Source organism: Mirounga angustirostris, unplaced genomic scaffold (genome assembly GCF_029215605.1).
Source record: "Mirounga angustirostris isolate CCGP_5_RB_7025 unplaced genomic scaffold, mMirAng1.0.hap1 SCAF_5, whole genome shotgun sequence".
NCBI classification, from domain to species: Eukaryota; Metazoa; Chordata; class Mammalia; order Carnivora; family Phocidae; genus Mirounga; species Mirounga angustirostris.
Window position 1 is genome coordinate 81,116,496 of NW_026991713.1, and position 14,402 is coordinate 81,130,897.

Here is a 14,402-nt window from a genome sequence, read left to right on the forward strand (position 1 = left end):
GTTGATGTTGCTCAGTCTGCTCGGGCCCCATGAGCCTTCTCAGACATCAGGCATTTATAGACTTTGTTTGGAGCATTGTTCTCTCCGATGTGTGCATGCCTTGCTCCCTGCTTTCAAGTCTTTGCCCACATGTCCCTTTCTCAGTAAGGCTTTCCTCAGACATCTTAATAAATTGCAGACTCCCTCTCCTATCACTCCTAGCATTTCCCTCTGCCTTCCCTCTTTTCTTTCTTTTTTTTCTCCATAGTCTAACATACTATTTGACATAATAATTGTTTGCCTCAACCTATTAGAAAGTAAACAGGAGTTATATCAGTTTTGTTCACTGCTGTATGTATAATGCACAGATAAGCCAACTGTCCATGGTAGGCACGCAATATATCATTGGTTGAATAAATAATAATTGTGCTGACGGTGGGCACTTATACAAACCCACATTCCTGGTTTTTTTTAGAAATTCACTTTGGGATGTCACAAATGACTTCTGCCGTTACTGCTTCTCAATTCTTCATCTCCTACAAATGAGTTCTTTGTCAAAAACAAGTTGTATTTGTAGGCTCTGTTTTCCTCATGTTGGGCAATCTGGAGCTAGTTCTGGCTCTCGTAAGCATGTTTGTGGTTGCAGAGGAAAATGAATATTTCTCACCCAAACGTTGTCATGTCATCATCTCTGTCTGGCAACCAGAGAAACAGATGTTCTGTGCCTTGACCTTAGGCTAGTGGTTACGGTTTTGGGTGTTAAGTGTATTTCACAGAACTGCACTTGCACTTGCGAGGCCTCTGTTTTTATTTAACTTTACGTCGTCTTAGAGCTCAGCAGGCTTTAGGAAAGGTCCAGTTTGGAGGCACTGGAAGTATGTTTGTCTCTGTGTGTGGGGTCTGCGCACATACACACACGTAGATCCCTACATTTATGTGTCCAGCTAGCTAGCTATTGCAAAACACAGGTTTATTTTGAGATCAACACTTCTAAACATGACAAAGAGTAGCCCTAAGAACATTGCCAAGAACAAATTTTCTCCTTTCCAGAAAGTGGTTTTCAGCAGATGATTTTTAGAAACAAACCTCAAAAAAATGCTGCTGTCTCCTAGCAAAAAGGATTATTCATTCATTTATTTATTTTTTTAAATTCAGAAACACTTACTACGTACCACACTGGGCCAGGCATGACACCAAGTTTGGGGGACACAGGCATGAATACAGAGTTTTGGTCTTCCAGACAGCTTGGCTCTTGGGGACATCTGGTGGAACCACAGTGGAATAGGGGAGCCCTGACCACAGGATACTAAAAGAAAGGACAGTGGCCCCAGTGTTGGGACGCGTAAGTTCTGATCTGACTCCCCCCCAGTGTTACCAGTCTTGAAAGTCATTTATGTTTAGAGAGCCTCTGTTTTTTTCTGAAAAGTAAGGATTGTATGAGGTGATTTCTGAAGTCCTTTTCAGCTGCTTAAAATGGCTTGGGGGAGCTTAAAGATACCAGTGTGATTTCTACAGTTCTTGCTACCTGGTGATCCTTTCAAGCATACCTTGTTTATTGCTCCACAAACACATGATAAGCAACGTCTGTTACAGGGTTCAACGTCTTTATAAAGTGATGATTTAAGGCTTAAATTTCTCCCTAGATTTAGCCTCCTGGATGCCAGATGTGGGGAGGAGGAGGGGATGTTGAGTACTAGAGACTTTTCCTGTAAGGAGGGCTTGTGTGGTTGTCGGATCACGCTGACTCTTGTAGACAGATCATCATACTGGCCCTTGTGTTGGTTAGGAATGCGTGTGATAATTCTCATAGTAGACCAGTGTCTCGGCCTTGGCTCTCCATAAATCACCCATGGAATTTTGTTTTGATTCTTTGGATTTCTTTTTTTCTTCTTTCTTTTTTCTTCGTTAGCCACATACATGCTTGAGCTTACCCTGAGCCCGTTAACATTTGAATTGCAGAGGGTGAAGTCAGTATCCCCATATTTGATGTGGATACTCCTCCAGGTTTGGAAATCATTATAGATAGGTATATCTACAAAGGGTGGTGTAGAAGCAGTGACCAACCTGAATAGGCAAACATACTTCCTGAGGCTGGGTTCCTCCACAGGATTCTTAGATGTTTTGGTAATGACCAGTGTTCCTGCATCCGGTCTATCTACATGATTCTAATTACTAACCAGTGTTAGTCCACGGAGGTAAATTTTGACTTCAGAGGGTTCCTCTTACTGTTTGTTAGTGGAACATCATCTCAGTTTTTACTAGGTAAAGATAAATTGAGGATGATTTGATGAAGGGCTTTATTTCCTTTTTCTTCTTTCTCCTCCTCCTTCTTCCTTTTTTAATAAAGAGTTACTTGAAGTGTGAATTGATTTGGGAAGTTAGATAATGCAGAACAGTAACATCATCTTCATGTTTATTACTAGCAAAGTTTCAAGAAACAGTTTTTAAAAATAGCTGTTAATATAAGGCATGGCTACTGTAGTTAAAGTTTGAAAATATTCCAATTTCTAATTGACAGAAGAAGAGCTGGCAACTCCTCCACTAGATGGCATCATCCTTCCAGGAGTGACAAGGCAGAGCATCCTGGACCTGGCACACAAGTGGGTGGGTGCCTTTGACACGAACAACTTTATAAGCATGAAACAGAAAGTAGTCGAAATAAACCTGGCTTTGTGTTGAAATAATATTCTGTGGTTCCATCCAGTGTTTTCTAATCTTTAAATCCTGACTTGAGTGGAAATAGCTCTTCCAGAAGGACTGTCTTGGCAACCCCACTAAATAAGTATTGTTTATAGGAAGGGCAGAGAGAAAACAGTTTGGCGAGTTATCCTAGTGAGGAAGTATTCCAGTACTAATCTCACGCTCTTTACCAGGTGTCTCCTACCAACTCACCTGGTTTATACTTCATGTGCTACCATTTCGCCCGTCCTGAACTTTTCCAATCTAAGTGTGTTGTTTCCAATTGGCAGTGATTTGTAGTTCTTCCTTTCCTCTATTTATTCCAGGGTAACCATGCTAGTCAGAGAAATTAAAGAATTTTACTGACATATAAATGTTTGCTAACATCACATTATTAGTTTGGCTGCCTTTTTTCTCCCTCCTTCCTGCCCCCTGTCCTCCCCAATTCACATACATGCTTATTTTAAAGTCAAAACACTCAGGCAAATGTAGTTGTTTTCGGTAGAGTTTCTGATCCATGTGACACGGGCAAGCATGTTAAACCATTTGGGATTGAAATGACATTTATAACATACTCAAGACGAATGTTGGATGAGTTGGTTATCTGGCAAAGATTCTTGGATGGAACTTTTGACCCATGTGTTAAAATGGTCTCCAAGGGACATGAAAAGACTTTGAGCACACTGTGGTCAAACAGTATTAATAGGACAAATGTTTAGAAACGCACATATTATCTAGGAGAGGACTAGCATAGTTTCTCTGGAAAAGGCTTTGGAAATAAAGGAAATGTACTATAAATAATTCTACAAAACCCCGAAGTAGACAAGACCCAACTGCCACATGCTGGCTGGCACATTGGGCATGACATTTACAAACTGTTGGTATAATTTCAAACAGCTTGCCCTGTCCTAAATATGTTTGCAGTTGGAAAGATGTATTTTCGAAGCTCAGTAATTTTTGTTTTATTAAAGAAAAAAATCAACCAAGTACAGAAGGTTTGATGACAAGTTGCAAGTGGAAATGCTTTCCCACACTAATGATTTGCTAGCTTGAAAAATAGGTTATTATGGAGGAAGTTTTTCCTTGACTCCTTAGCTGTAATTTATTTTAAAAGCTATTTTAAAACAGTGAGATATAAATGCCAGGAGGCATGTGGGGGGTTACCATTACTTGCCAGACAGGGGAAATTGTCCAAAGATAAGTAAGGGTGAGCAGAGTAAAAACAATTCTGTTTATTTACAAGAGATTTTTTTTTTTTTTCTTTTCCAGAACACAGAGCTCATCTTGTTTTCAGTTAACTTGGCTGATTTTCTGGAATTTTATTTATTTATTTATTTATTTATTTATTTATTTATTTACCTTTGAACAACATAATTGCAATTACAGGCTGAGATAAATTGAAACTTGCAAAAAGCCATATTTCTATTGTAGGCATATTTCCCTACCCTTCCAAATCGTACTTACAGCATGATGCCTTCTTCTTCTAATGTTTTAAATCTTGCCAAGGGCTGTGATTTTCATTTTTATCTATTGTGGATTTGTAAGTTTTAAAAAATACTCTCATCTTAATTAAAAAAAAAAGGCAACAAAGAATGGATAGTTTTTTTTTTAAATAAGATGAGACAGACTTTGAACTTTAACCATTAACATAAAAGAATGAGAATGAAACAGATTGAAGAATGAGTATGAAACAGGTTGTTTAAGCAGATAGCTTAAAAACATCAATTTTTTTTTTCATTTCCTATCTTCAAGCAAATAAGTTCAAACGGTTCAGCAGAAGTCGATGAGGTTATACCAGTAATTCTGTGATGAAATCTGACCTAGTGGGATACTAAAGAGAAGGAAGAGGATTTCTGCTATAAAGTCAACTGAATCAGTGAATTTAGGAAGAAAAGAAATATACAGTGCAATTTCTCAAAGTCCAAATATATTTTCTATGTTTTAAAATAATGAAATATTTCAGATAGTGAAACTCAGTCTATGTTTTCCCTCCATGAAAAACCTAGGAGAGGAGGAAATTTGGAGACAGTCAGATCAGACCTGAGTTCAAGTTCAGTTTCTGCCATTTAACTAGGTGTGTGGATTTAGGGATGTCACTTAGCCTGCCTTTGAACCTTAATTTCCTCATCCGTGAAATGGGGATGATAATATCCACCTTAAAAGTGAGAGAACTTGGCATGCAATGGGTGCTCAATAAATGGTAGCTATAATTATTAATATTATATGATATATTCTTTTATGATAAATAGGGTTCAAGACACTGTTAACATAGAGCATACCTTAATTAGCATTGGGGGTGCCTTATCTTGTGAGACCTCAGACTTGGCAACAACTAAAGGCTAAAAAAGCTGGCCTGTATGAAAATATACCATGTATTTTATAGTGATCGTCTTATTTTATATTCTCTGATCATCTCATTTAGAGATGCTAGACCTCATATGAGGAATTTGAGAAACAAGACAGAGGATCATAGGGGAAGGGAGGGGAAAATGAAACAAGATGAAACCAGAGAGGGAGATAAACCATAAGAAACTCTTAATTCCAGGAAACAAACTGAGGGTTGCTGGAGTGGAGGAGAGTGGGAGGGATGGGATGGCTGGGTGATGGACACTGGGGAGAGTATGTGCTATGGTGAGTTCTGTGAATTGTGTAAGACTGATGAATCACAGATCTATACCCCTGAAACAAATAATACCTTGTATGTTAATTTAAAAAAATAAAATAAAACAATAGAGATGCCGTGACCTCGAGTAGGTAGCTTAACACCTCGTGTGTTTACCCATAAGATGGTGGTGCTCTCCTCAGCTTTCCCTCAGAGGATAATTCTCACATTATTTGAGTTCAGTCAGAATGTAAAGTAAGAAGGTAAGTACTGCAGGGGTGTTTTTTTTTTTTTTTTTGCATGCCTTTCCCTTGAAAATATTAATATTTTTATTTTTTGTATTCCAAACAGGGTGAATTTAAGGTGTCGGAGAGGTACCTCACCATGGACAACCTGACAACAGCCCTGGAGGGGAACCGGGTGAGGGAGCTGTTTGGCTCTGGTACAGCCTGCGTTGTTTGCCCAGTTTCTGATATACTGTACAAGGGTGAGGTAAGACTATTTCTTCACCTATCATTTCCAAGCATTTGCCTATAATTTAATTCTTCAAATGTGTAAATGAAATGCTAGTTGGACCCAAGATACAAAGGATTTTTTTTTTTTAAATATAACAGCAGTTTGTCCCAATGAACCTGTATTACCAAATTACTTACTCTCATCTTTCCAGTGATTTTGTGTAAGCTCCAATCTTGGGGGGAGTCAGCTTTGTCCTCGGACAAGTATCACATCTGCCTTATGTCAGTTTAGGGACTGGAGATGTGCCAATAAGTTTCCACTCTTATTTCTTTCTACTAGCTCACTGAAAAGTTCTGCAGGTAGTTAGGTTTCAGTTTCTGGTTTCCAAAAGGACTCCTAAACTACTGGAGTAGTAATGGCAAACAGCTGTGGGAAACTCAGTTGAATGATCAACTCCTGCATTTATTGTTATTATTATTGCTGCTGTCGTTATTATTCCTTAGACCATTTTATAAAAAAATTTTCATTTGGCAAAGTTGATACACCTGCTAAAATCCTCCAAAAGAAATTCAGTCATTTGGTTGGAAGAAATTTTCTTCTCCCAGTAAATTAATCTGATTTTATATGTGCCGTATTTCCATTCCCTGTGGGGGGCAGAGGGTTGTGGGTTTTTTGTTTTTTGTTTTTTTTATTCATTCATTCATTCATTCATTTTTTTAAAGATTTCATTTATTTGAGAAAGAAACAGAGAGAGTGAGAGAGAGAGAGAGAACACGAGCAGGGTGAGGGACAGAGGGAGAAGCAGACTCCCTGCTGATCAGGGAGCCCAATGTGGGGCTTGAAACTGGGACCCCAGGATCATGACCTGAGCCAAAGGCAGACACTTAACCGACTGAGCCACCCAGGTGCCCCTGAGCTCTGATATTTAACATCATTGTCTAACGTCATAGCTTAAAGGCATGTGGGTATAATTCTTACAATGTGAATTGGCTTAAATTAATCATTAAATATAAATTTGACTGGTTTTTAAATTTAACATAATTATTTTTCCTCAGTAGTTTTCTTTTCTGATTTTAATGGTGGCTGCTTCATTGCTTGAAATTTTCAAACTTGATTGTAAGGAATGACTTTTGACATGATTCCATCTAGAGATTGATCGTTTCGAAGGAGAAGAACTAAATTATTATGTATCAATACTTATACTGATTATAAAGCTACTGTTTCACATTTTATTATGGTAATATCTAGGTAAATGCATTATTGGTCCACTTTTTTTAATTAACTAAAATTGCCATTAGGTCAGATTTTTAAAGTCCAATTATTTCACCTCTAGAAATAAGAGGTCGATAAAGTCCAATGCATTTTTAATAGTCTTGTTTCATAGGGTATTCAGAGCTAACCAGTACATCTAATTATCCTGTTATCACAAAGAGTGTAAGAAGAAAAGTGACAGCATGGGCTATATCTGCTAAAATCAGACTATCAAAAGCCTGCAAGCCAGTGAGGCAGGAACAGGCATGACTCAAATGTAAATTAGGGGCATGAAATCTCTCAGCACCCAGTGTAACCATGCTATCCAGCATTGTGGAGGTTGTAGCCCCCGCAGGTCTGACTTTGAACAGACATAGGTTTAGTCGCCCCATTTGTGAAGGCATAGACTTGCTTTAATTTATGTTCCTGCAATGACTTGCTTTAATTTGTGGCAAAATGTTTTTGAGTTCTCATTCCCTGCCAGAAGGATTAGGTACAGAGGCCAATCGTTCATCCTGTAGATTCTCAGAATCCTGAAAGGTGTAAGATTCTTTACGTCTCGCCACTCTTTTCGGTTCCCATAGCTTCTCTTTGGTTCCTCACATCAGCCTAAAGACTGACATATAAACCATTGTGCCCTCAAATCAGTTGGTAGACAAGAAACAATCTGTCATTGGCTAGTTTGTTTTTATTCAAATTCAGAATAGAAAAGAGTCTTTGGCATAGGGAGCTAGTGTACATAATCAGGTTATCATAGTGCCATTCCTTATCTCCATGGAATTGCCTTGACACACTAGAATTGCTGAGTGTCTTACTTACTGTCACCATCTACATGGATATCCTCAAATTATACTGCATGTGGTTTTCTTTCGTAGACTATACACATCCCAACTATGGAGAATGGTCCGAAGCTTGCAAGTCGGATCTTGGACAAATTGACTGATATTCAGGTAAGTGCTTCTTTCTTTGAAAATGTCATCTTATTTCAATCAGAACTTAAAGTCAAATCATATTTCAGTGGAGAGAAGAGAGTAGTAAGCACTGCCATTTGGGGTTAACAAATTAAATTTATAGAATAAAGCACAGAAGAAAACTATTACCTGTGATTTCAACGCTGAAATATAACCATTGTTAATTTTTGATGTCTCAACTTTTGATATTTTGTGTTTATATACTTTTCGATAATTTTTTCTAATAGGGTCATACGTGATTTTGTTACCTGCTTTTTTTTCACCTAATAAATCATTTGCTCTTTCATATCAATAAATTTCTTAATTCCATGTAATTGGATCCCATTATATGGATGCACCACAACTTTAAAAGAGGTATTATTATTGAACATCTATGCTGTTGGCAATTTTTTAACTGTTATGTACAGTGCAATCTTTGATTATTTCCTTATGATAAGTTCGTGAGATTGTTAACTGTTGGGTCAAAGAGTGTGCATACCTATTTTTTTTTTTTTTATACTGTTAACCTTGTTCTGCTTATGTTTTCCTGAGCAACAGTTTACAGTAGTGTCTCATCAGGCAGTTAAGCCTATTTCTAGGCAGGCATATCAAGTACCAGGTATTGATTGCTGGGTCATATAAAAGAGACTGTTCTGTAATTTGCAAACACCTTACAAGTTGTTGAAAGTTTTTGTTGAGCCCAGATATCATCATTACCACTCACTGAACATAGCCAGCGGAAGCTGAGATTCATACTGAAATGTGAAATAAAGTCTGATAGTTTGGGTGATAACCAACAGTGCCAGGTCTAAAAGCTAAAAAAGTTGGTTGGCAAAGCAGTAGCCCCCTCCAGAGTGACTGAGGTCCTAGGATAGTGATAAAAATGGTATTTTTGGAAGACTTACTCAGCAACATTTATGCAAAATTAATAATATTAAAAGGTAAGAATGATTGTGGTTTTTGAATCAATGAACTATCGATCTTCCCCTCTTCAGTGAAGGCTTTCTATAAAGGAATCTTCCGTAAACAAAATAAAGGAATTTCTTAATATTAGAAGACATATAATTTACTGAGTTGTTTTGTACATAGAAACAATTTGGAATAAATTAAGTAAAACTTTAATGAAAAATATTGGGATGTTTTAGTCATCTTAATTTTTTTTTACAGTTATCTGAGTAAATCTGATGAAAGTAGTAAGTTATTAGTGTTTTGGTCAAATAAAAAGCATAAATAGAACAAAAATATATAATTGGCTAGATTATGAAAGCCTTTATCCAAAAGAGAAGTTGAAAGATTTTTAAGGGGAAGGGGGTATGTCGTTATTGTGATAAGAAAATATCACTTTGGAAAAATTTCTGGAACAAGTTGTACAGAAGAGAGAAGAGAATGTTTCATTCCATTGAAAGTCAATACACAAAACAAGAGATTTCAGAGTCACCTCTTAGAGATTAGATAAAATAAGAAAATTTATACTTAATTTGATTTGGTTGTAAAGGATTAGAAGAAAAGGAATAGAAGTCGACTAGGCTGAGGGGAAAAATCAAACTGTATTAAATTTGAATCGGAAGAAAGATCTAAGTAGAGGTGTTTGATGGACATAATCATCATCTTAGCTTTGGCTAAGACCGGCAAAAGCAGAAATGCGTGTCATCCCCAGGGAGATAGTGACAAAATATATGCATCAGAACCCTAAAGTATAAATAGAAGAGAAGCCCAAAGACATATTTTCGGGGCAAGGTGGCAAGCCAATGCAAAAGTTCTCAGAGCGTTTTTAAAGTAAGATTAGGGCTGCAAGGAATGTTTTTGACTAATTCATTCAATAAATATGTGTGTGGAGCACAAACAGTATGCAAGAAGCTGTTCTAGGTGCTGGTGATATAATAGTGATAAAAGGGATAAAAAAAATTAGAGATGTCAAAGCTATAGAAAGACAAAATAAATATTCAACTTAAATGTGAGACCACATGAATATGTTTAAAAATAAAAGATATATATGAAGCAGAGAATGAGAAGAAACAATATTCCCGTCTTACCTGTATATAGTCTCTATAGTGCCTAAGCTAAGAAGAAATTAATAATTTCTCTTTTTACCCTAGGTAGTAAAGTATAATGGTAGTAACACTGAAAATTAGTGATACATTCAGAGCTCCCTAGGAACAAGGAAACAAAGGGATAGTCACAGGATACATGATTCTGAATTAAACCACAAACCAGAAGGACCAACTCCCCTCCAAATTGTTAAGTAACAAAGGACCATCCATTCAGAATCTAAGACCACATTCTTTTCCAATTATTTTATGTCTGTGGGCATGGAACCTAAAGTTTCAAAATTACTCTCTTACAAGATGGCAAATTGGTGCTGTCAACGAAGCTATGGGTGTCTGTTTCTCTCCAAGAAAAATAACTTAAGCGATTGTTGAGGAGGAAAGCATAGAATTGCATCATGTTTTACGTTTGATCTCTTTGACATTACATGGAAACATGGATATTTCCTACAAAGTGCTCTGGTAAATTGAAGAAGAGGAGAGAAACAACAACCAAAAAACCCTCAAGATTCTTGTGGGTTCACTGTGACCTGGGGGGGAGATTCCTTCTTAACCACAGATTTGCTTTTCATTTAACTTGTGTATTTCTGTATCTGAGTAAGAACCTCTGAGGTTAAGCATTCATTCCGTTTGGCTAATTTTCCATATAATTTCATGGGTTTTAGATTGCCTTACAAATACCTCTTAGGAGGGGAGCATTTCAAATGACAGTCTCTTTTTTTTCTTTTTTTAAGCCACAAACAAAAACACGTTTATGTTACTTAACCAAACTGAAACTTGGAGAACATTGGCCATATTGCCAATGTTTCTTTTCTCTCCCATTCCTCTTTGCTAATCTGATTACTCACCATCATATTAACCTATGTGCCTGCCATTTGGGGTCTTCTCTGTTGCTTCTTCCTGCCTTTCTGTACCTTTTACAGTTTTCCCACTTGAGAAGTTATTGGTTGTCCTTCAAGGCACGCCTCCTTGAGGAACCTTTAAAATCTCTTTTGAACAACATCCCTTTCCCGCAGTACAAACACCTATTCATTCATTCAAATGCTAGTTCTTCCTCCAGCTTCCATAGCACCTGGAATGATCACATATGGCCTTTAAATTGTATTTAGTCACACACTTGTCTTTGTTCCAGGTTGTTTGAATGTAAGGATTGTTTTATTCCCTTCTCATAACCCCAATATTCAGTGCAGGGCCTGGGCTATAGTACGTACTCAGTGATGTTTCTTGCATAAATGAAAACGGAATGAATAAGTGAGGGATATACCAGGCAAATACTGAAGAACAGAAACGTGTTGCTCTTGTATATTAACACATTCTGAGGAGAGGTGGGAGGAAGGTCTTGAATAACGTCAAATTACTTTGCAAGAAAACTTTCAGAGGACCTGATTTTTCACTTAAAAAAAAAAGTGAAATACACATACCAAGACTGCTATCAGGATCAGATAAAAGCTGGAATCCAGGCCTCAGCTATCAGGACAGTATGTTCGTGTAAGTAGCAGTGCTGCTGTTGAGGTTTTAGAAAGTGGGAAGTAGTGATTGCAGACTTGAGAGGTCCTGAGTAGGTTAGGGAAAGGAAATCCCAGTGAGCTAGGAGCAGGATCTGTATTTTTTTTTTTTAAAGGTTTTATTTATTTATTTGAGAGAGAGAGAATGAGAGACAGAGAGCATGAGAGGGAGGAGGGTCAGAGGGAGAAGCAGACTCCCCGCCGAGCAGGGAGCCCGATGCGGGACTCGATCCCGGGACTCCAGGATCATGACCTGAGCCGAAGGCAGTCGCTTAACCGACTGAGCCACCCAGGCGCCCCTGGATCTGTATTGATTGCAGGCCACCAGATGGAATTTCTTTCAAAAATCTGTTTTCCCCACTAGTGGCTACAGCTTTGTGAGAATAAATGACCATTAGTGGTCTTGCATTTTTCTTGTTTTCAGTGGAACCGCTTGATGGCTTTTAGTTACATAAGTTAAAGAGCCCCACCACTTTCCCCTGCTGATGTCCTGAGTTACCCTTCTCTTTGTGTGCATACCAAGTGAACATTGCCAGATTGCCTTGATGACACAGTCCCTTGACCAACTTCCCAGCCCCTCCTTGTTTCCTAATACACACTTCTCCACGTTACAGGATTACAGAGCTTTGCAGGCCATTGAATAGGATTTAGAACAAGAATAACAAATTGTTACCTGGTGGGCAGCACTGATTATATTTTTATTGGCATCACAGAGAGTAAATGCATGACACGTAGATTGCCCTTTATGTTGCTAAGATCTTTCTGCTGAAGGTAAAAGGCATTTTAGCAAAGGCCAGGTAAAATTATTTGCCATATGTGCATTGAATGGGAAGTAATGAACTTGTCATCATTCATGTTTTGGTGTAGCGTTCTTCCTGGAATTCATGAAAGGTGAAGTTTCTGTACATCACGCTGTTAGGCTCAGAGTATCACACCACTGGCTCAGTCTGATCTGCCATGTTGCTTTAACTTCGTCTTTGATTCCAGTGAACAACATCAAGTCCATGTGACTTAGAGTGCACCTGCCAAATGCTGAAGGTGTGGGCCTATTGCTGTGGTTTTGTAATCACCCTGATGATGGGATAAGGATAGCCTCGCCCAGGCAGACATTGTTCTTTCCCCTCCTCTGGACACCTGCTCCTGAGGAAAGAAGATAATTTCTATTTCTACTAAAATCTGTCATCTCTGCTTTTGAATTATTTTGCTTTGAAAAATTAAATCGAATTATCTGTCATCCAAATGAAAAGCTTGATTGCTAACTGCCTAGGTGTAGGTATTATAAATGACCTGTATTATCACATCTCTTGGATGCATCTCAGAATGCTATAATTTTACATAAAAGCATAAATTACAGGATGTGAGGGGTAAATCTTAATATATGTTATGCAGGTTCTTAGATGGCCTATGACTCATTGTAACCAAAATTGATTTTTGACTGTTTATAAAACTAAAACAACTAATTGGAAGCAAATTTACTTTAACTGATGAGATTCAAGATGAAATTATGGTGGGCGTGAATCACAATAATGTAGATCTGCTAACATGTCAGTGTGATGACACTCAATTGTTATTAATGGCATAAGTGTCTAATGTATTAATGGGAATCCAGGCACGAGAAATAAAACACATATTTTGATCTTAGCTTAAGTCATGTCGGCACCATACATAAATCAAGCAGAATTTGGGAATGTTTTATCCAGCATTCATCATGAATCAACAACTGTAGTTATAGTGGGAAGCCACACTCTTTAGACAACTCTTTCTGGTATGGATTCAGCAAGTCACTTATAGTCATTGGGCTTCCTTCATTCTCCTTTTTCTATAAACTGGAAGGTCGTAAGTAGACCCCTTCTTGGCTTCCAGTATTTTTTAACCAATTTTGATAGATTCTGCTCTCTGAGGTCTTTAAAGCTCTTTAAGAGGAACACAGCACATGGACAGTGTAACATAGGAGAAATGGCATCAAACAGAGGCAAGAGCTCTGGGCTTATGATTAAGAGTTTTCTAGAGCCTTAATGTACTTATATGTAAAATGAGAAGCTTGGCTTAAAAAGTTCATTGCTCTTCACACTTGATTTAAAAAAAAAAAAAAATTTTTTAAGATTTTATTTATTTGAGAGAGAGAGAGAGCACAAGCAGGGGAAATGGCAGGCAGAGGGAGAGGGAGAAGCAGGCCTCACAATGAACAGGGAGCCCGATGCAGGGCTCGATCCCAGGACCCCGGGATCATCACCTGAGCCGAAGGAAGACGCTTAACCGACTGAGCCACCCTGGAGCCCCTTGATTATTTTTTTTTTAAAGATTTTATTTTTATTTATTTGTGAGAGAGGAAGAGAGAGAGGAGAGTTGAGTGTGAGTGGAAGAGGAGCAGAGGGAGAGGGAAATACAGACTCCCACACCGAGCATAGAGCCTGACGCGGGGTTCAATCCCACAACCCTGAGCTCATGACCTGAGCCGAAATCAAGAGTCAGATGCTTAACTGACTGAGTCACCCAGGCACCCCATACTTGATTTTGAAGGAGCAGAACTTTCTACAAAAGAAATCTTTCCTGGAATCTCAATATACAAAACCAATCAACGTGGAATTGTCCTGAAATAAAAATCCAGAGCCCCACTATTTGACTCATCCCCTACATTTTATTTATTTTTAAAGGTTTCACTTTCAAGTTATCTCTACAACCAATATGGGGCTTACGACCCCGAGATCAAGAGTCACATGCTCTACTGACTGAGCTAGGCGCCCCGAATCCCCTACATTTTAGATGATCATTAAAGTTCTTTCCAATTTGGAACTTTGTATGTTTTGTATGAATTTCAACTGAAGTTCTATTAAGACTGAAAGGGGGACATCATCTGAGTGATTTAGGCAAGCACATGGTGGCAGACATAATGGCATGCTGCTCTGGGTGGTAGGGGAGATATGTTTCAAGTCTG

At 38.1% G+C, this 14,402-nt stretch overlaps 1 protein-coding gene across 4 annotated transcripts in view; it reads left to right on the forward strand.

Moving 5' to 3' along the window:
* The window catches only part of BCAT1 (branched chain amino acid transaminase 1), a 104,720-nt gene that overhangs the window by 82,696 nt on the left and 7,622 nt on the right, over nucleotides 1–14,402 (forward strand). For all 4 annotated transcript variants that reach the window (XM_045873747.3, XM_054507146.2, XM_064591495.1 and 1 more), the window contains 3 exons: nucleotides 2,498–2,583; nucleotides 5,612–5,752; nucleotides 7,843–7,917. In XM_045873747.3, the coding sequence (XP_045729703.1) occupies nucleotides 2,498–2,583; nucleotides 5,612–5,752; nucleotides 7,843–7,917 (302 nt within the window). The remainder of the gene's footprint in view (nucleotides 1–2,497; nucleotides 2,584–5,611; nucleotides 5,753–7,842; nucleotides 7,918–14,402) is intronic.